The 21,172-nt window shown below is 40.2% G+C and overlaps 1 protein-coding gene and 1 long non-coding RNA gene across 2 annotated transcripts in view; one reads left to right on the plus strand and one right to left on the minus strand.

The window, feature by feature from the left end:
* Nucleotides 1-3,647: 3,647 nt before the first annotated feature.
* On the plus strand, nt 3,648-12,109 carry LOC126075896 (uncharacterized). Its single transcript, XR_007517324.1, has 3 exons — nt 3,648-3,735; nt 4,899-5,024; nt 11,888-12,109. It is a non-coding gene; the product is annotated as an uncharacterized LOC126075896 (long non-coding RNA).
* A 1,672-nt stretch (nt 12,110-13,781) lies between these two features.
* Nucleotides 13,782-21,172, minus strand: part of LOC126075891 (uncharacterized protein C3orf20 homolog) — a 54,326-nt gene continuing 46,935 nt past the window's right edge. Inside the window, exons 7-8 of the mRNA XM_049884110.1 lie at nt 16,460-16,576; nt 13,782-13,854 (exon numbers count right to left, since the gene is read on the minus strand). Of these exons, the coding sequence (XP_049740067.1) occupies nt 13,846-13,854; nt 16,460-16,576 (126 nt within the window). The 3' untranslated portion in view covers nt 13,782-13,845. The remainder of the gene's footprint in view (nt 13,855-16,459; nt 16,577-21,172) is intronic.

Consider the following 21,172-nt stretch of genomic DNA (forward strand, 5'->3'; position numbering starts at 1 on the left):
ATCTATTCTAGAGAATGTTCCATATGCACTAGAAAAGAAAGTATACTTTGCAGCTGTTGGGTGGAGTGTTCTGTATAAGTCTATGAGGTCAAGTTGGTTGATTGTAGCAATTAGATCTTCCGTGTCTCTATTGAGCTTCTTACTGGATGTCCTATCCTTTCCCAAAGTGGTGTGCTGAAGTATCCTACTATAGTTGTGGAGGTGTCTATCTCACTTTTCAATTCTGTTAAAGTTTGTTTTATGAATCTTTCAGCCCTATCATTGGGTGCATAAATATTTAATATGGTTATATCTTCCTGGTAAATTGTCCCTTTAATCATTATGTAGTGTCCTTCTTTATCCTTTGTGGTGGATTTAACTTTAAAGCCTATTTTGTCAGAATTTAATATTGCTACTCCTGCTCTTTTTTGACTGTTGTTTGCTTGACATATTTTTTTCAACCCTTTGAGTTTTAGTTTATTTGTGTCTTTAAGTCTAAGATGTCTCTCTTGTAGGCAGCATATAGACGGATTGTGTTTTTTTTATCCAGTCTGCCACTCTTTGTCTCTTTATTGGTGCATTTAGTCCATTTATATTCAGCATAATTATAGATAAGTATGAGTTTAGTGCTGTCATTTTGATGCCTTTTTTTGTGTGTTGTTGACAATTTCATTTTTCAACTTACTTTTTTGTGCTGAGAAGTTTTTCTTTGTAGAATGTGTGTTCCTCCTTTTCATAGTAGTTCAATTTATTTTTGCTGAGTCGTTATGTTTATGTTGGTTTTTATTTTGAAGTATGGAATTGTTAGACCTCTTTGTGGTTACCTTAATATTTACCCCTATTTGACTAAGTAAAAACCTAACTTGTATCGCCCTATATTGCCTTGGTTTCCTCTCCATATGTAAGATCTATGCCTCCTGTATTTAGTCCCTCTTTTTTGACTATTGTAATCTTTTACGTAATGACATCAATGATTCCCTGTTTTGAGCAATTTTTAACTTAATCTTATTTTGTTTTTGTGATTTTCCTATCTGCGTTGATATCAGGATGTTTTGTTCTGTGACCTTGTGTTGTGTTGGTATCTGATATTATTGATTTTGTGACCAGAGAATTTCCTTTAGTAATTCTTGCAGTTTTGGTTTTTGCAAATTCTCTAAGCTTCTGTTTATCTGTAAATGTCTTAATTTCACCTTCGTATTTGAGAGAGAGTTTTGCTGGATATATGATTCTTGGCTGACAGTTTTTCTCTTTCAGTGCTCTATATATGTCATCCCATTGCCTTCTTGCCTGCATGGTTTCTGCCACGTAGCCCAAACTTATTGATTGTCCTTTGTAGATGACTTTTCATTTATCCTTGGCTGCTTTTAAAATTTTCTCTTTATCTTTGGTTTTGGCAAGTTTGATGATAATACGTCTTGGTGATTTTCTTTTGGGATCTATTTTGTATGGGGTTCGATAAGCATCTTGGATAGATATCTTTTCATCTTTCACGGTGCCAGGGAAGTTTTCTGCCAACAGATCTTCAACTATTCTCTCTGTATCTTCTGTTATCCCTCCCTGTTCTGGAACTCCAATCACACATGTTATTCTTCTTGATAGAGTAGCAAATGATTCTTAGGTTTCCTTCATTATTTTTTAATTCTTTTTTCTGATTTTTCTTCAACTATATTGGTGCCAATTGCCTTATCCTCCAGCTTCCCCACTCTGCATTCCAATTCCTCGATTCTGCTCCTCTGACTTCCTATTGAGTTGTCTAATTCTGTAATTTTATTGTTAGTGTTTTGGATTTCTGAATGCTGTCTCTCTACAGATTCTTGCAGCTTATTAATTTTTCCCATGTTCTTGAATAATCTTTTTGATTTCTTCAACTGCTTTATCGGTATGTTCCTTGGCTTTTTCTGTAGATTGCCTTATTTCATTTCTGAGGTCATCCCTCATGTCTTGAAGCATTCTGTATATTAGCTTTTTGTAATCTACATCTGGCAATTCCAGGAATGTATCTACATCTGGGAATGATTTTGATTCTTTGATTTGGGGGTTTGCAGAAGCAATCATGGTCTGCTTCTTTATATGATTTGATATTAACTGCTGTCTCTGAGCCATCTATAAGATATTGTAATGTTTTCTTCTATATTTGCTCACCGAATCTTATCTTCTTGTTTTGTTTCATTACAATACACCCAGATGGGGTACTAGATTGAGCTATCTTGATTGCTGTAACTTTTGAATCATTTATGTCATGTTACCAGCTGGTCTGAGCCGTTACCAGGTATATAAGCCTATGAGTCCATTCACTATCCTTGAATAGTAACAGCTCAGATGTCTTGATAGCGTGTCACCTAGTGTACGGTATAGGCTCTCACCTATTAACTTAGAGAAGTAGTGGTGATGGTTGTATGTGCCAGTTTCTAGTAGTGGCAGAGGGTCACACTCCAAGGAGGGCAGGATGCTGACAGCCTTCCCCCAACTGTCAGTGAGGTAGGAGTGGCTCTATTCTCTAGAGCACTCTGGTGGGTGGGCTCTGCAGCTGTACTTTAGGCACCCAGTGCTTGTGCCTCTATAGATTGGTAGGCGTCACTATCCTCGGTCCCCTTTAGCAGGTGGCTAGGTGGTGTGGGTGAAGCCTCAGCCCTCAGCTCCCTGGTGTGGATCAGTGAGGGCTCTGTTTAATAGGTAGAGAGGTATCTGACCTCCAAAACTTGCCTTTCCACTGCACAGCTAAAACAATTATAGTCAGATCTCTATCAGAATTGCCTTTGCATTATAATAGCCACCTGGTTACCTGTAGGGATGAAAGCCAAAGACTGTGGGTCTCTTATGCCTGGATGGAGCTGGTTCTGTATTGTTATTCCAGTTTAGGGAAGGGTTTTTCCTTTGATTGTTAAATGCTGCTTTTCTCAGGCCAGGAAAATAGGTTAGAAAAGAAAGAAGAAAAAAAAAATGGCAGTGCACTTCACTCTCTGGTCCAGGGAATTCCAATGTTAATGAAGCTGGCTGGGGCAGGGAGGGGAGGGATCAGATAGTAGAGAGTAGAGGAGCAATATAGACAAAGTTAGTTATCTTGTTTGGTGAGGACTGTTTTTTCTGAGATTCCAGAGAGGTGTGCAGCTTGTGTGCGCTGGCTGGTTCCCCACTGAGACTGCCCCAGAGGGTTAGGGCTGCGTCCCTTCCTTGCACCATCTCAGGAAGCTGCAATCAGCTCCTCCACGCTTAGTCCAAAGCCCAGCGCCAAGGTTCCCTGTCTGGGACGCTGTGCCCCAGGCTCCAAAACCAGTTGCTGCTTCCCTGTGGTTTTTCATTTGCCTGTCAGCCGTATCGGTGTGCAGCCTGCGTACGCTGGCTGGGTCCCCTCCGAGGCTGGTCCCGAGGGTTAGGCCTACATCCATGCTTGCCCCGTTTCAGTAAGCCTCAATCAGCCCCACCACTGTGGCACCAGGGAACCACGAGGGCTCAAGGCTGCGGTGTGGCACACTGGCTTTGGAAGAGGTAGCTTCAGCGTGACTTTTTGCTCCCCTGTCACTCAGGTCAACTCCTTAGTTCTGTGTTTGATGGTCAGGGTTCGTAGATTGTCCTGTATGTAATCGATTCACTTGTTTTTTTTCCGAGTCTTTGTTGTAAGAGGGATAAGCGGAAGCTTCTACCTAGTCAGCCATCTTCCATACAAAATATCGCCTTATTTTTTGTTGTACAGCCTAAAGAGCACTGGACTGAAAGACATCAACCCCAACCCAGGATTTATGAGCTGTGTAATCTTGGGTAAGCCAATTAACCACATTGAACTCTGCTTCCCGAGTCAGGAAGAGATATCAACCCTTGGCTTGCTGACCTCACAGAATGGTTATAAGAATTCAACACAATGAAATACACAGAATGCTTCAGAAATTATAACAGTTCTTCAATGTAAATTATTATTAGTCATTTGTACTAAATTTGAAGCCAATCCAATGCTAAAGGAGAAAACCATGAGTGATTAGGAAGGAAAGGTTTCTGTTTTTGGAAAGGGCTCTTTAATTTAAAGAAATCGAATTCCACAAAGACTTTTATCTAGAGTTTTTTTTTTTTTTTTTTTTTCTTCCTAAGCCTAGGCAGTTTGGACCTAAATAAAGAACACTGGTCCTAAATGTAAGTGCCAAAGTACAGCCAGCTTGGAAAAGGCTAAGGAAAGGGCACTGGAAAGCAGCAGTGGCTGGGGTCAGTTAGCTGTTTCAGTTTGATGCTCCGCAATTCAATGTTTTATTGGAAGCATTTAGGAGTATGTTTATGATCCTGTATAAATGCATTGTTCCTAGCACAATGTGGCTTATTCCCACTTCCTGCCCTAATTTGATCAAAGTCAGAATTGAAGCTCTCAAGAGATTAATACAGTGTTAGTAAAGTCTGTAACTAATGACAGGACGGAATTATTTTTACTCTTTATTTACACATACTAATGCTATCCCAAGGAGCCTTGATGGTGCAGGGGTTAAGCTCTTGGCTGCTAACCAGAAGATGGCTGACTCAAACACATCAGCTGCTCTGCAGGACAAAGATGAAGCAGATTTAAAAAAAAAAAAAACCCACCAAACCCGTTGCTGTCAAGTTGATTTCAACTCATAGCCACCCTATAGGACACAGTAGAACTGCCGCATAGGGTTTCCAAGGCTGTAAATCTTTATGGAAGCAAAGGACTGGGTTCAAACCGCTGACCTTTTGGTTAGCAGCTGGGCACTTTAACCATTATGCCACCAGGGCTCCTCCATGAAGATTACAGCCTTGGAAACCCTATGGGGCAGTTCTACTCTGTCCTGTAGGGTTGAAATCAACTTGATGGCAATGGGGTTTTTTTGTTTGTTTGTTTTTTAAATGCTATCGCACCTAAAGAGGATAACCCTTAAATATTTTTTTTCTTACATTAAATGTGCTTAAATTTCTTCTGCCAGCTCTTTACTGAAGAATTTGCCATTTCAAAATAACATGTGCAGATGATCAGAAGATAGAAGAGCAAGACATGTTTGGCCAAAACACAAGATAAGTGAAGAGGAACAGGGAAGAGGCTGACAAAGAAGGTAAAGGGAAGGTTAGCAAACACAGACCTTTAATTCCAAGCTGAGTTTGGATTTTATTTGAAATGAAATGGGAAATCAAAAGGTTTCTGAGCAGGAAGCAGCAACTACAACAAAACATCATCAAAGCTGGGCTTTATGAAAATACACCGGTTTCAGAAAGACAGGGAGAGATTGGAAACAGAGAGATCATAGGTTCATCATTTAATCACTCATTTATTGAGCCCCAACTCTGACCAAGGCCTAGTGTTGTGTAGCATTGGCTCTAGACTTCTTGTCCTTGTTGTCTACTCTGACCATTTCCTCAATACCACTCCTAAATTGAGGTGAGGGAGAGTAAGGGAGCACACCCACGAAAGGTACAGGTTTGGTGGTGGAAATTTCTAAATACACGACTGTAGGTGTTCCTCATATATTAATATAAACAGTAGAGCACACAAGTGGCAGAGTCAGGGAAATTTCTTAGACATAACTCAACATCTCATGGGATGAAGTTCCCAGGCTCGAAGGCAAAGGACCATAGACTCAGGGAACATCTACATCAATTGTCACAACATAGTTCTTAAAGACAATGTTCTACATCCTACCTTGTTGAGTAGCATTTGGGGTCTTAAAAGCTTGTGAGTGGCCATCTAAGATACAACTATTGGTCTCTTCCAGTCTGGAGCAAAAGAGAGTGAAAAAAACCAGAGACCGAAGGGAGCAATTAGTCCAAAGGACTAATGGTCCACATAAACCACAGCCTACATGACCCCAAGACCAGAAGAACTAGATGATGCCCAGCTACCACTACTGACAGCTCTGACTGGAATAACAACAGATGGTCCTGGATAGGGGAGAAGAAAAAAGTAGAACAAAAGATCAAATTCACAAAAAAGACCAGACTTACAGATCTGACAGAGAATGGAGAAACCCTGAAACTACAGCCCTAAGGCACCCTTCTGACTTTGAACTGAAGCTGTTCCCAGGGACCACCTTCCAGCCAAACAATAGACAAGCCTGTAACATAAACAATAATGCCTGAGAGGAACATGTTCCTTAGAACAATCAATTATAAGAGGTCAAAAAGGCAATATTTGCTCAAAAGCAAAGAGGAGAAGGCAAGAAGGGGTAGAAAGCTGGACAAAAGGAAACAAGGAACCCAGGGCGGAAATGGAGACATTGTGAGAAATGAGACCAAGGCTATGAAACACTTAATGTATAAACTGTCAAATAGGAATTTAATTTGCTCTGTAAACTTTCACCTAAAGCACCATTAAAAAAAAAAAAAATCCCTATAGATCACAACAGAGTACTGCCCACTATAGTGCTAGCAAGATGAAGCTCCTAGGCTGGAAGACACTAAAAATACAGAGTGGCTGCAAATGGACTTGAGCACACCAATGATTCTGAAGGTGGTACAGGACAGGGCAACGTTTCATTCTGTTGTACATGGGATCGCCATGAGTCAGAGCTGGCTCGACAGCAATTAACAACAAAAAAGAGAGTATAAAGGCTGTGGCTATAGTTTTGCCCTAAGTAGGCCGTGCTATCTAGATATGGTGGGTACGATCTGTATGGGCCCTGGTGTGTCCAATGGGCTGAGACAGTGAAGTGACATACTGCTCCAAGGCTTAGCATCCTGTCTTCTGTAGCCTTTTGTTCTGTGTTGCTCAATGTCTTTACAGGACTCAGGGAATGAAAGCCCAGTCTGGAGCCAAACCACCTGTTTATATTTCTAACCATCACTTGAATTCTCAGAACTCAAGTAGAGCTCCCTAAGAAAATAATACAGCACTTTTAGTATATTTTTAAATGTAAATAAATCTTTGTATGTTAGGTGTAATAGAACACAAATGTGTTAACTTACCATCACAGATAGATTGGAGCAAGTAATATTTAATAAGGCAAAGAAGAAAAAAAAAAAGGTTTTTAACTACTAAAAAAGTTTCATGCTATAATTTCTTAAATTGATAATTCTATTATAGGTTTCAACCTAATTAAAATGAGTTTAGAAGGAAGCCCCACATTAACATGCCTTCAGTGCTCACTGCTATGGATTGAATTGTGCTCACCAAAAGGATACGCTGAAGTCCTATACCTTGGCATCTGTGAATGTGGCCTTGCTTGGAAATAGGGTCTTTGAAAATGTTATCAGTTAACATAAGGCATACTGGAGTAGGGAGGACCTTAATTCAGTATGAGTGGTATCCTTATAAAAGACAAGTTGGAGAACGAGGAGGAGAGAGAGAGAGAGAGAAAAGAATGGGCATATGATGACTGAGGCAGAGCCTAAATTTTGCTGCAGCTGCAAGCCAAGGAATGCTGGGGCTATCAGAAGCTGAGAGAGACAAGAAAGGAAGATCTTCCTCTAGAGCCTTTGGAGAGAGCATGGCCCTGCTAACACCCTGATTTCATACTCGGTCTCAAGAACTGTGAGAGTCAATAAATTTCTGTTCCTATAAGCCAATCTGTGGGACTTTGTTATGGCAGCCCCAGGAAACTAATACACTTACTACGTAATGAAGAATGACAATATTTTGACCCGTTATCTTCTCTACTCCATTTTGGCGAGAGGGAGAGGAGAACAAAAAATAGCCCAAACCACCCCTCTTAAAGCCACCTAAAGTAAAGACTCTATTCACTTTCCGCCTTGTCCCTGTCTGTACCTTAAAGTGAGGACATGCATGGCTTGTTCAATTGGTCTATCTCCTCCATTGCATTATCACAACACAATTCCATTGTTCCCATTGATCACATGGAGTTTTAAATATTTGTTCTTGCCTACCTTTCCTCTTGGAGACAGGGATCATGTCAGAACAGATGAAATAATGTAAAATTGTGACCTGGTAATTTGGAAATGACATTCCACAAACATAATCCTGTCCCTCTTCCCAGCCCTGGGTAATGCACAGCCCATACATGAGCACATTGTATAAGAATGAACACCTCTGAAATGCAATGTGTAATTGATTACCTCTGTGAACAACTGCCTTCTTTGCTATGAGACAAGAATAACTGGATGGTGCCTGGCTACCATTACTGAACATCTTGATCAAAGATTATAAAAAAGAATCCTGATCAAAAGAGGGGAAATATAAGACAGAATTTCAATTCTCATGGAATTCAGACTTCTGGAGCCACTAAAACTGGATGAATCCTCTGAAACTATTTTCCTGAGTTAATCTTTAACCCTGAAAACATAATCCAAAAATATCCCCTGAAGCCTTCTTAAACCAAACAACAGTCTAGCTTAGCTAGTAAAGAATGTCTGCAGTGAACACTGTGTTCTCTTAAAGAACCTACTATATAGGATCAAATTGTTAACAACTCAAAACGTTATATAAGAAGCTTAGGAGAGAGTGAGTCTATGTCAATTGGGGAGGAACAAATCTGAAAACGAGGATGAGAATGGCTGCACAATTTGAAGAATGGAATCAATTTCACTGTATTGTACATGTAGAAATTGTTGATTAGCTGTATGTGTTTGCTGTGTATGTTTTCAAAAAGCAATTAAAAAAAAAAAGAATGTACACCTCTGTTAAAGAATCAATCCATCCCAATGCAGTTGAGTAAACAGCTAAAATGAATTTTCAACACCAATTAAGAGAACTATGAAAAGGAAAGCAATACCACTTATAATAGCCCCTAAATAAATAAATAAATAAATAAATAAAATACTTAGGAATAAATCTAACCAGAGATGTAGAAGACCTATACAAAGAAAACTACAGAAGGCTACAGCAAGAAATCAAAAGAGACCTATATAAATGGAAAAACATACCATGCTCATGGATAGGTACATTCAACATTTTGAAAATGTAAATTCTACCTGAAGCAATCTACAAATACAATGCAATCTTGATCCAAATACCAACAGCATTCTTTAACAAGATGGAAAAAATAATCATTAACTTTATATGGAAAGGGAAGAAGACCCAGATAAGTAAAGCATTATTGAAGAAGAAGAAGAAAGTAAGATACTCCCACTACCTTACCTCAGAAACTACTATACAGCCACAGTAGTCAAAATAGCCTGGTACTGGTACAACGACAGACCCACTGACCAATGGAACATAATTGAGAACCCAGATGTAAATCCATCCACCTAGGATCACCTGATCTTTGACAAGGGCCCTAAATTCATTAAATGGGAAGAAGACAGTCTTTTTAACAAATGATGCTGGCAAAACTGGATGTCCACCTGGAAAAAAATGAAACAGGACCCATACCTCACACCATATACAAAAACTAATTCAAAATTGATCAAAGGCCTAAATATAAAATCATAAAGATCATAGAAGAAAAAATCAGGTCAATGCTAGAGGCCCTAATACATGGCATAAACAGGATACAAACCATAACTAACAATACCCAAACACCAGAAGATAAGCTAGATTACTGGGATCTTCTAAAAATTACATCCTTATGCTCATCAAAAGACTTCAACAGAAGAGTAAAAAGAGAACCTACAGACTAGGAAAAAGTTTTTGGCAATGACAAATCCAACAAAGATCTAATCTCTAAAATCTATAGGAAAATCCAACACTTCTAAAACAAAAAGATGAATAATCCAATTAAAAAATGGGCAAAAGATATGAACAGACACTTCAAAGAAAATATTCAGGCGGCTAACAGCCACATGAGGAAATGCTCTCTATCATTAGCCCTTAGAGAAATGCAAATCAAAAATACAATGAGATACCATCTCACCCCCGACATTACTGGCACTAATTAAAAAAATAAAACAGAAAATAACAGATCTGGAGAGGCTGTGGGGAGATTGCAACTCTTATGTACTGCTGGTGGGATTGCAAAACGGTACAACCATTTTGGAAAATGACATAGCGCTTCCTTAAAAATCTAGAAATAAAAATACCATATGAACCAGCAATCCCACTCCTAGGAATATATTCTAGAGAAATAAGAACTGTCACATGAATAGACACGCACAACCATGTTCACTGTGGCATTACTGACAATTGCAAAAAGATGGAAACAACCTAAGTACTCATCAACAGACAAATGGATAAACAAACTATAGTACATACACACAATGGAATGATGAATCTGCGAAACAACTCACAACATGGATGAATCTGAAGGGCATTATGCTGAGTGAAATAAGTCAATTAGGAAAGGACAAATATTGAATGAGACCACTATTATAAAAACTCATGAGTGAGGGAAAATCACTAAATAGACAATAGATAAGTGGTAACTTTGGTGAAGGGTAAGAAAGTACACAGTACTGGGGAAGCCAGCACAACCTGACCAAAGCAAGGTCATGGAAGCGTCATAGACACATCCAAACTCCCTGAGGGACCAAATTATTGGGCTAAGGCCTGGGGACCATGGTCTTGGGGGACATCTAGCTCAAAAGGCATAACAGTTTATAAAGAAAATGTTCTACATCCTACTTTGGTGAGTAGCAGCTGGGGTCCTAAAAGCTTGTAAACTACCATCTGAGATACTCCACTGGTCTCACCCTGTCTGGAGCAACAGAGAATGAAAAAACCAAAGACACAAGGGAAAGATTAGTCCAAAGGACTAATGAACCACAAGCACCACAGTCTCCATCAGACTGAGTCCAGCACAACTAGATAGTGCCCGGCTACCACCACTGACTGCTCTGACAGAGATCACAATAGAGGGTCTCAGATAGAGATGGAGATAAATATAGAACAAAATTCAAACTCACAAAAAAAGACCAGAGTTACCGGTCTGACAGAGACTGGAGAAACTCTGAGAGTATGGCCCCCAGACACCCTTTTAACTCAGTTCTGAAGTTACTCCTGAGGTTCACCTTTCAGTCAAGGATTGGACAAGCCTATAAAACAAAACAAAACTAAACGGGGACACCAGCCCAGGGGCAAGGACAAGAAGTCAGGAAGGGACAGGAAAGCTGGTAACGGGAACCCAAGGTCGATAAGCGGAGAGTGCTGACACATTGTGGGGTTGGCAAATGATGTCACAAAACAGTATGTGTATTAATTGTTTAATAAGAAACTAATTTGCTCTGCAAACCTTCATCTAAAGCACAATTATAAAAAAAATTTTGTTTTTCAGCTGACTTTTCACAATGTTCTTCGCAGGCTCTTTGCTTTCATTAAAGTATCTGGAAAAATGTAGGTTAATTTATTACAGATAATCACATCCATTCTCTGTACTGCTTTGTCCAAAGAAACCTATCCCCATATGGTAACATCAGAACAGTTTTTCACTTCACATTTTCCCTTGAAAGATAAAGAAAAAAAAGAACCATTCTGCCTCACTCCAGGAAGACAGAGCAACTAGCTCCCCCAAGGCCCTCAGAATGCCATCTGGCTGTAGTCTTTCCTTTTGGGGACCTGGAGTTTTCTGGCCCAGGGACAAAGCACATTTATTTCAGGCAGAACAACACTGTCACCCAGTGGACAGACAGGAAGGCCGAAACCTTAGCCTTGTTCTTTGTTTGACAGCCAGACACTGACAGCCAGTGTTTGAATATGAACCTGTTTGTCTTAGATGATCAGGAATAATGGTTAATATTCTCTTACAGGGAACTGGCGGTGGCGGGGCGGAGGGGGGGCCTCTGCTGACATGCCTTTGATTTGGGTGTCACAGATGAGTGCAATTTAAGGAAGACTTACAGTTTCATTGTGCTTATGCTTTTCTTTTTTTTAACCACCAGTAGATTTATAGAAGTATAGGCTGTAAACCTACCAAGCATGTCTGCCAAAACTCACAGGATCAAATAGGCTTGCAGGAGTGGGGTAGTATTTGGTCATATGCCAGGTACTGTGGGAAGAAAGACTCCCCCACCACAGGATAAGACTCCTTGCTCATTGTTCATAGTGACAGTAACGTATATTTTGAAAACTGAAAATAGGTTTTTTTTTTGGCAGATTGAAATCAAAGTAATTCACTTTATTATAATGAAGTCAATGGATGGGCCACTCTTACGTCCTTTATTTTGTATGTATCTCAGAAGAAATGGACAGGATGCAGCCTTTGCCCATCTCATTTATACCGAGTCCTTTTCTGTTGTCCAAACTGTCATTTGACACTTGCAACACACTGGCTTACTTTTCATACTGAGGTAAGAGACTCTTTTGCCTTCTTGATAAATGTACCTTTAATTTTTTTTTCCCCAGCTAGAAATCATCAACAAGCTGAATTCATTTATCTGGTATCACTTTACACTTTTGAAGCATGTCCAAAGTAGTGAGGACTGAGAGGTTGGTTACCTTGCAGGAGTTCCACGTTATGTAGAATCCTGATTAAAAGCAAAGCCTCTGTCCCTAGTGAGAAAATGTGGATTTGAATTCTCACCCCACCACTTGCTAGCTCCTTGACCTTGGATGAGTTACTAAATCTCTCTAAGCCTCAGTTTCTACCTCTACGATCAGGGATAATATTAATACTTACCCCCTGGGTCATTGTGAGGGTTTAAAAACAAAAAAAGAGTTTAGATAAGAAAAAAGATGTGAATAACTTAGCTATGTGCCTGAGCACATAGTACAAGCTCAATGAATAATATAATTATTAAAGTGATCAAAGTTATAGTTATTATTTCAAAAATGCGACTTTTATAAGGTACGTCTAGACTAGCAAGCAAGTGGGTGGCGCAAACGGTTAAGTGCTCAACTACTGGCTGGAAGTTGGCCGTTTGAACCCACCCAGAAGTGCCTCTGAAGACAGTTCTGGCAATCTGCTTCTTGAAAACGCTATGGAGCAGGTCTACTTTGCAAACATGGGGCTCCATGAGTCGGAACTGACTCAATGGCAACTAACAACAAGACTAGTAGATGAAATCATGGTGATTTTTAGCTGGTAAGGTCCTAAGTTTCAGTGGTACATTGATAGGGAACTGCCAGAAATTTAAGCCAGGTTCAGAAGCAGACATGGAACAAGGGGTATCATTGCTGATGTCAGGTGGATCTTGGTTGAAAGCAGAGAGTACCAGAAAGATGTTTACCTGTGTTTTACTGATTATGCAAAGGCATTCGACTGGGTGGATCATAACAAATTACAGATAATACTGTGAAGAATAGGGATTCCAGAGGACTTAACTGTGTTCATTTGAACAGACTGCCTCTTGGTCTATGTGCAGGTTCTTGGTCTATGAACAGTGGTTTAAAATCAGGAAAGGTATGTGTCAGGGTTGTATCCTTTCACCATACTTATTCAATCTATATGCTGAGCAAGTAATCTGAGAAGATGGACTATATGAACAACAGGGCATCAGGATTGGAGGAAGACTCATTAACAACCTGCAATATGCAGATGACACAACCTTGCTTGCTGAAAGTGAGAGGACTTGAAGAACTTACTGATGAAAATCAAAGACCACAGCCTTCCGTATGGATTACAACTCAACATAAAGAAAACAAAATCCTCACAACTGGACCAATAAGCAACATCATGATAAATGGAGGAAATACTGAAGTTGTCAAGAATTTCATTTTACTTGGATACACAATCAACACCCATGGGAGCAGCAGTCAAGAAATCAAAAGACATATTGCATTGGGTGAATGCAAAAGACTTCTTTAAAGTGTTAAAAACCAAAGATGTCACTTTTTTTGAACTAAGGTGAGCCTGACGCAAGTCATGGCATTTTCAATTGCCTCACAAGTATGTAAAAGCTGGACGATGAATAATTAGGGAAGACTGAAAAAGAATCGATGTCATGGAATTATGGTGTTGGGGTAGAATACTGAATATGCCACAGGCTGCCAGAAGAACAAACAAAGCTGTCTTGGAAGTAAAGCCAGAATGCTCCTTAGAAGCGAAGATGGTGAGACTTGCCTTGCATACTTTGGACATGTTATCAGGAGAGACCAGTCCCTGGAGAAGGACATCATGTTTGCTAGAGGGTGGGGAAAAAAAAAAAAAAGGCTGTAAATGAGATGGGTTCACACAATGGCTGCAACAATGTGCTCAAACATAGCAACGATTGTGGGGATGGCGCAGGACCAGGTAATATTTTGTTCAGGTATACATAGGGTTGCTAAGTGATCATCCATTCCATTGTTTCTCATTTAAATCACTTAGAGAAGCTCGTAAAAAAAAAAAAAAAACCTGATGCTCCAATATAGCCAGACAAAAGAATATTTATTGTATGAATTTTTAAAAAAATTTTTTTAGGGATCACTGAAAGCTTTACATTTTTTATAATAATATTTTATTATTGTTTTAATTGTGCTTTAGATGAAGGTTTACAGAGTAAATTAGTTTCTTATTAAAAATTAATACACATACTGTTTTGTGACATTGGTTGCCAGTCCCATGACAAGTCAACACTCTCCCCTTCTTGACCTTGGGTTTCCCATTTCCGTTTGTCCAGCCTTCCTGTCCCCTCCTGCATTCTCTTCCTTGTCCCTGGGCTAGTGTGCCCATTTAGTTTCATATACATGGTTGAGCTATGTGTATTACTGTTTGTTTTATAGCCCTGTCTAACCTTTGGCTGAAGGGTGAACCTCAAGGGTAACTTCAGTACTGAGTTAAAAGGGTGACTGGAAGCCATACTCTCGGGGTTTCTCCAGTCTCTGTCAGTCCAGTAAGTCTGGTCTTTTTTAATGAGTTTGAATTTTGTTCTACATTTTTCCCCCATCTCTGTCTGGGACCCTCTACTGTGATCCCTGTCAGAGCAGTTGGTGGTGGTACCCAGTTGTGCTGGACTCAGTCTGGTAGAGGCTGTGGTACTTGTTGTCCATTAGTCCTTTGGACTAATCTTTTCCTTGTGTCTTTGGTTTTCTTCATTCTCCCTTGCTCCAGATGGGCTGCGACCACCGCAGTATCTTAGATGGCTGCTCACAAGCTTTTAAGACCCCGGCTGCTACTCACCAAAGTAGGATGTAGAATATTTTCTTTATAAACTACATTATACCAATTGAACAAGATGTTTCCTGAGACCATGATCCCCAGCCCTCAGTCCAGTAATTTGGTCCCTCAGGTATACGAATCTTCAAGAACAGGCAAACCCAATCTATAGTGACAGAAAGCAGATCAGCGATTGCCTTGGGACAAGGGTGGGAGGACTGATGGTTCAGAAGCAGAAGGAAACTTTTTGGAGTGATTGCAATGTTCTCTATCTTGATTGTGGAGGTGGTTACATGGGTATATAATTTGTCAAAACTCATTGGAACTACACTTAAAATGAGTATGTATGTAAAATATACCATAATAAAGTTGTTATGAAGAGAATACTGACATTTGGTCTTATCCACAGAAATTCTGATTTAACTGTTCTAGGATGAGGCCCAGCAACCATTACTTTTTAATGCACCCAAGACATCTTAATGTGCAGCCAGAGTTGAGAGGCACAAAGCTAGTCCAATTCTCTCCTTTTTCAGATGGTATCAACCCAAACACAGACAGCTGATTATACTGAAAAGTCCAGGGCTAGATTCCTTGTCTCCATGCTCTTCGTCCTGTGCTCTAAATCTTACCTCTGTTCTTTACTCCTAAAATTCCCTCTGCCTGAAACCTTTCTCCTCTCCTCACCTCTACCAAAATCCCACCCACCATTAGGGCCCAGCTCACATATCACACTTCTCAGAAAGCCTCAGTGTGCAACTCTCTCCACTGGACAAGGAAGTCTTTCCACTAGACAAGGGGGAGTGACTGTGGCTTATTTTTCTTTATATCCTCAGTACCCAAGACTGTTTTTGGCACAGAGGAGACATCAATAAACACTTATTGAACCAAAATATTGGTAGGAGAGAATTAACATTAAGTAACTATAATGTGCCAGGAATTGAAACACTTTATGAACATTATCTGACTGAACTTTTACAACAATTTTATGAATAGGTTATTATTCCTCCCCTCATACCTCCACCTTTAAGGGAAGAAACAGGTCTCAGACAGGCTAAGTAATGAGGTCACACAGCAAGCAAGGTTTGTCTTGCTGTGACCATATGAGGCTGTCTCACTTATCCTACCTGGTCTTAAATTATGAATATTTACATACTCTTATCTCTGTAACTGGAGTCCTGGTGGCAGTGGTTAAGAGCTCTGCTGCTAAACAAAACGTTGGCAGTTTGGATCTAACAGCTGCTCCTCAAAAACCCCATGAAGCAGTTCTATTCTGTCCTACAGGGTCCCTGTGAGTCAGAATCAACTCGATGACAAAGGGTTTTATTTTGTTTGTTTGTTTGTTTATCTCCTAACTAGTTTATAAGCTGATTAAAGGTGAAAACTAAATCTTAGCACTCATACCAATCTCAGGAGATTCAGGCATCTGTGTTAACAGACTATCTAATTTTTTACTTCATTAGAATAAGGATACTCCAACAGTGAAGACCTGCAGTTACAAGAAGATCTATAAACAAGGGTTACCACAGATTATGTGATTTCAGCTGAGCTATTTCTGCAATCCTCCCCTTCTGTTAACTTTATGAATAGTCTCCCAGTTATGCAAGCATCATACACAACACAAGGTTATGAATTAGATATCTCAAAGGACATACCAAAAAAATTCCTGGAATGACATTGTGCCTTTGAACCAGAAGTGGACAATTGCTGCCTGTAAATTTAGATGCAGAGACGATGTTGTATTTGAGCAATCGAAAGGGATCCAAACGACTCTGGAAAAAAAAAAAAAAAAACTCCCAGAATTGTAAAGATATAAAATCATAGGCAACAGACCTTTTACTCTATTCATCAGTATTTTCATCTTTGAACCAAAGATTCTAGATTCTATTACTACCACACTATTAGGAACACCTCCATAATAAGGTCACCAAAAACCTCTATATTGTAAAGCCCAGTGGACATTTTCATGGTGCTTATATTACTTGACCTCTTTATGTCAGTTGAACAGTCCTTCCTTCTCAAACTCCTGGGCTTCTATGGCCCTACTCTCCTATTTTTCTTCCTATTTCTCTAGTCCTTCCTTTCTAGTCTTCATCATGCACAACTTTTTCTCTACTTGACCTCTAAATAGCTACTGTACTAAAAAAAACTAAAAGCTCCTATATTGTTCCCTGCCATTCACCCTCTTCACATACTTCTTGAATAATCCAAGATTTTAACTACTATTTATGTCTGCCAAATGTCTACCAAAGCTAGTCCTCTCCTCTGAGTACCAGACCTGTAGGATGAATTACTTACTACTTGACATTTCCATTTTGATGTGACTCTGGTACCTCAAACTCAACATGTCCAACCTGAAATTTACATCTTTTTCTTCACCATTCCTACAGTAGATTAAAGATTGTTGTAAATTCTTTGCCACTCTTCCCATCAGGAGGTGGGGTCTATTTCCACTTCCCTTGAGTCTGGGCTGGTCCTGTGACAGGCTTTGATGCATAACTTTTGAGGTCAGGCCTTAACAGCTATATAACTTCTGTGTTTGCCTCTTGGAATGTTCCTTCTTAAAACACAGATACCATGCTGTGAGGAAATCCGAGCAGCTACATGGAATGGCCCTCATGAGGACAGAGACCCTTGGGCAACAGCCAAAACTGAGCTCCCAGTTGGTGGTAGCACCAACTTCCAGCCATGAGAATGAGGCTATTCTTAAATCCTCCAGCTCTACTCAAATGGGCCCAGCCAATGCTGTGTGAAGCAGAGTCAAGCCATCCTGGCCAGATCCTGAGCAGGGTCATGAGCAACATGGTTGCCCACCACTTGCTGGCTGTATAACCTTGGATGGGTGACTTAACTGTTCCATGTCTCAGTTACTGATCTGTGCTCAACATACTCTTACCCAGAGTGCCAGTCTTTTAGGGTTTTTTTGAGAATTAAATGATACTCCATGTAAACAATGGTTGCAACACAGTAAGCACTCAATAAATATTCATTCTTCTTTATCTTATTCTTACCTTGCCATTTCTGATCAGTTCAGAAAATATTTACTGAGTGTCTATTAGGTGACAGGTATGAGGGGCAGGTACAAAATGAATAAGACACTCCTGCATCCAAGGATATCATAACCTGCAGGATTTGATATACATTGTTGTCCCAGTGAGGAGTTTGACTCCTCTTGACTGTGATTCTGCCTACCCATTCATTCAGCTTGTCTTTTTTTTTTAATTTGATTGTGCTTTAGGTTAGAGTTTACAGCTCAAGTTAATTTCTCATTCAAAAATTTATACGCGTATTGTTTTGTGACATTGATTGCAATCCCCACAACGTGACAGCATGCTCTTCCTTTCCACTCCAGGTTTCCTATGGCCAGTCATCCAGTTCCTGTCCTTGCCTGCCTTCTCGTCTTGCTTTTGGACAAGAGTTGCCCAATTGGTCTCGTATATTTGATTGAAATAACAAGCACATTCCTCACGTGTGTTATTTTTTGTTTTATAGCCCTGTTTAATCTTTGTCTGAGAAGTGGGATTGGGGAATGGTTTCATTTCTGGGCTAGCACAGTGTCCGAGGGCCATAGTCTTGGGGGGTTTTACAGTCTCTGTCAGACCAGGAAGTCTGGTCTTTTTCCTTGAATTTGAATCCTGTTCTACGTTTTTCTCCCATTCTGTCCGGGACTCTGTTGTGATCCTTGTCAGAGCAGTCGTTGGTGGTAGCCAGTCACCATCTAGTTCTTCTGGTCCCAGCTTGGTGGAATTTCTGGTTCATATGGTCCTTTAGTCCTTCGGGCTAATATTTTCCTTGTGTCTTTGGTTTTGTCTGTCTTTTCAGGTGAGACCAAGTCAGTTCACAGGTCCATGGTATCAGAAGCACCTCTCCTGATGCCAAAGAAAAATTATCAGAGACCATATATCCCCATATCTGATCATCAGGCTGAGAAACCATCTGCTCATTCATTGGTTTGTTCTAGTTGGTTTGCTGTGTGCCAGGCACAGTAATAGGCACTGGGGCTACAATGGTAAACAAGACATGGTCCTGCCACCAAGAAGCTTCCAGTATATGGGCTGAGGGATCCAGCCTTAAGGCAGGCTGGGAGGGTGGAACTTCTCACCCTGGACTCTCAGAGCCCACCACACACTTTGTGGCTCAGGCCACACTTCTAGGAGCTTTGTATACCTCCCAGGTACTTCCACCAGAGAATCCACGAATTCTCACAGCTGTCCAGCTTCCCCATACAGCTCAACAATTTCACTACCATGTAGGCCTCACGGGTCCCTTACTAGGTGGGATGAGACAGAATGAAGAGATAGCTGAGGTCTAGTCTGGCCAGGCAACCTTTTCTGAGGACACTGGAGTTCCCGGATGAGTTGTTCATGCTTTAAAACCTTCCGCATCTATTCATTCTTATTTGCATTCCCTTTAGGATCTCTGGCCATGAGATTATTCCTTTCCTTTTTCTGATATAAAAAATAATATACTTTCTAACCAAAACCACGGAAACCCTGGTAGTGTAGTGGTTAAGTGCTATGGCTGCTAACCAAGAGGTCAGCAGTTTAAATCTGCCAGGCGCTCCTCGGAAACTCTATAGGGCAGTTGTACTCCATCCAATAGGGTCACTATGAGTTAGAATCGACTCGACAGCAGTGGGTTTTTTAGTGGGTAATCAAAACCACAATGAGATACCATTTCACTCCCACTAGCATGACTAAGATATAAAAGAAGATAACATATGTTGACAAGGATGTGGGGAAATTGGAACCCTTATCCATTGCTGGTGGGAATGCAAAATAGTACAGCTGTTGTGGAAAACAGTGTGTCGGTTCCTCAAAAAAAACTAAAAATAGAGCTACCATATGATCCAGCAACTCCACTCCTAGATATATACCCAAAAGTCTTGAAAGCAGAGACTCAAACAGAGACCCGTACACCAGTGTTCACTGCAACACTATTCACAACAGCCAAAATATGGAAACAATCTAAATGCCCATCAACAGATGAGTGGATAAAGAAAATGTGGTACATACATACAATGGAATCCTGCTCAGCCTGTAAGAGAGATGAAATCTTGAGACATGCAACAATATGGACGGAGCTTGAAGACATGCTGAGTGAAATAAGTCAATCACAAAAAAACAAATATTGTATGGTCTCACTTACGTAAAAAGACAAGAACAGGCAAATGTCTAGGAACCAAAGTTTATTCGTGCATACCAAGGGCAGGAGGGAGGTGGAAAGGGGAACTTATTGCTTATAGACCACTGAGTTTCGATTTATGGTGATGGAAAAATTACACTGATTCAGGGTATGGTTACACAGCTGATTAATGTAATTGCTGTACACCAGTAAAAAGCTGAATTGGCAAAAGTTGTGTGATAGATGTATTTACAACAATGATCAAAAAAAAAAAAAAATGAGTAGCTGCTGAGGCTGCTTATGTACAACCAGACACCTGCCAGGATTTGGTTCCTTGGGTTGGAGGTTTGGGGTTTGGGGTCAAGGTTTCATGACACATCCCAGTTAGTTGGCCTAATAACGTATTACTGTTATACCTCTGTTCTGTTTCTGTTCTACCTCCTAGTTTGTTGCATAGTGCCTGGGCTCTTAAAAGCTTTCAAGTGGCAATCAAGGTACAACAATCGGTCTCTATTTGCCTGGAGCAACAGCGGTAGAAGAAGAATCAGGAACGGGAGAAGGAAATGGAAAGTGTGGCTAATTGCCTCCATGAACAACTATCACCTTTGCCATGAGACCAGAAGAACTGGATGGTGCCTGGCTACCATTACTGAACATTTTGATCAAAATTCTATAGAAGAATTCTATCAAAGGGGGAAAATGCAGAACAGATTTTTAAATTCTCATGAAATCCAGGGTTTCTGGAGCCACTGAGGCTGAATGAACCCCTAAAACTATTGCCACAAGATAATCTTTAAATTTTAAACCAAAAACATCCTCTGAAATCTTCTTAAAACCAAACAATAGTTTAGCTTAACTGGTAAAGAATGTCTACCTTGAGCACGGTGCTCTTTTAAGATCTATCTATATGGGATCAAACTGACAACAGCAACTTGAAAGGTTAGATAGGAAACTTAGGGGCACTTAGGTTATGTTAATGGGGGAGAAACAATGAGAAAACGGAGGGTGAGAATGGTTGCACAACTTGAAGAATGTAATCAATGAATTGTACACGTAGAAATTGTTGAACTGGTGTATGTTCAGCAGTGTATATTCCCAACAACAACAAAAATAAAATAAATTATTTTTAAAAAAAGCTTCTGGAGGATTAGCATGCCTGGCCAATTAGGCCCAGATTCCCGTTCTTTACAACTCAGAGCTTCAAAATGGGATGTCACCTCCTCCCATGATTGCTATCAACTCTG

The sequence above is a fragment of the Elephas maximus genome, chromosome 4 (genome assembly GCF_024166365.1).
Source record: "Elephas maximus indicus isolate mEleMax1 chromosome 4, mEleMax1 primary haplotype, whole genome shotgun sequence".
Classification (NCBI taxonomy): Eukaryota; Metazoa; Chordata; class Mammalia; order Proboscidea; family Elephantidae; genus Elephas; species Elephas maximus.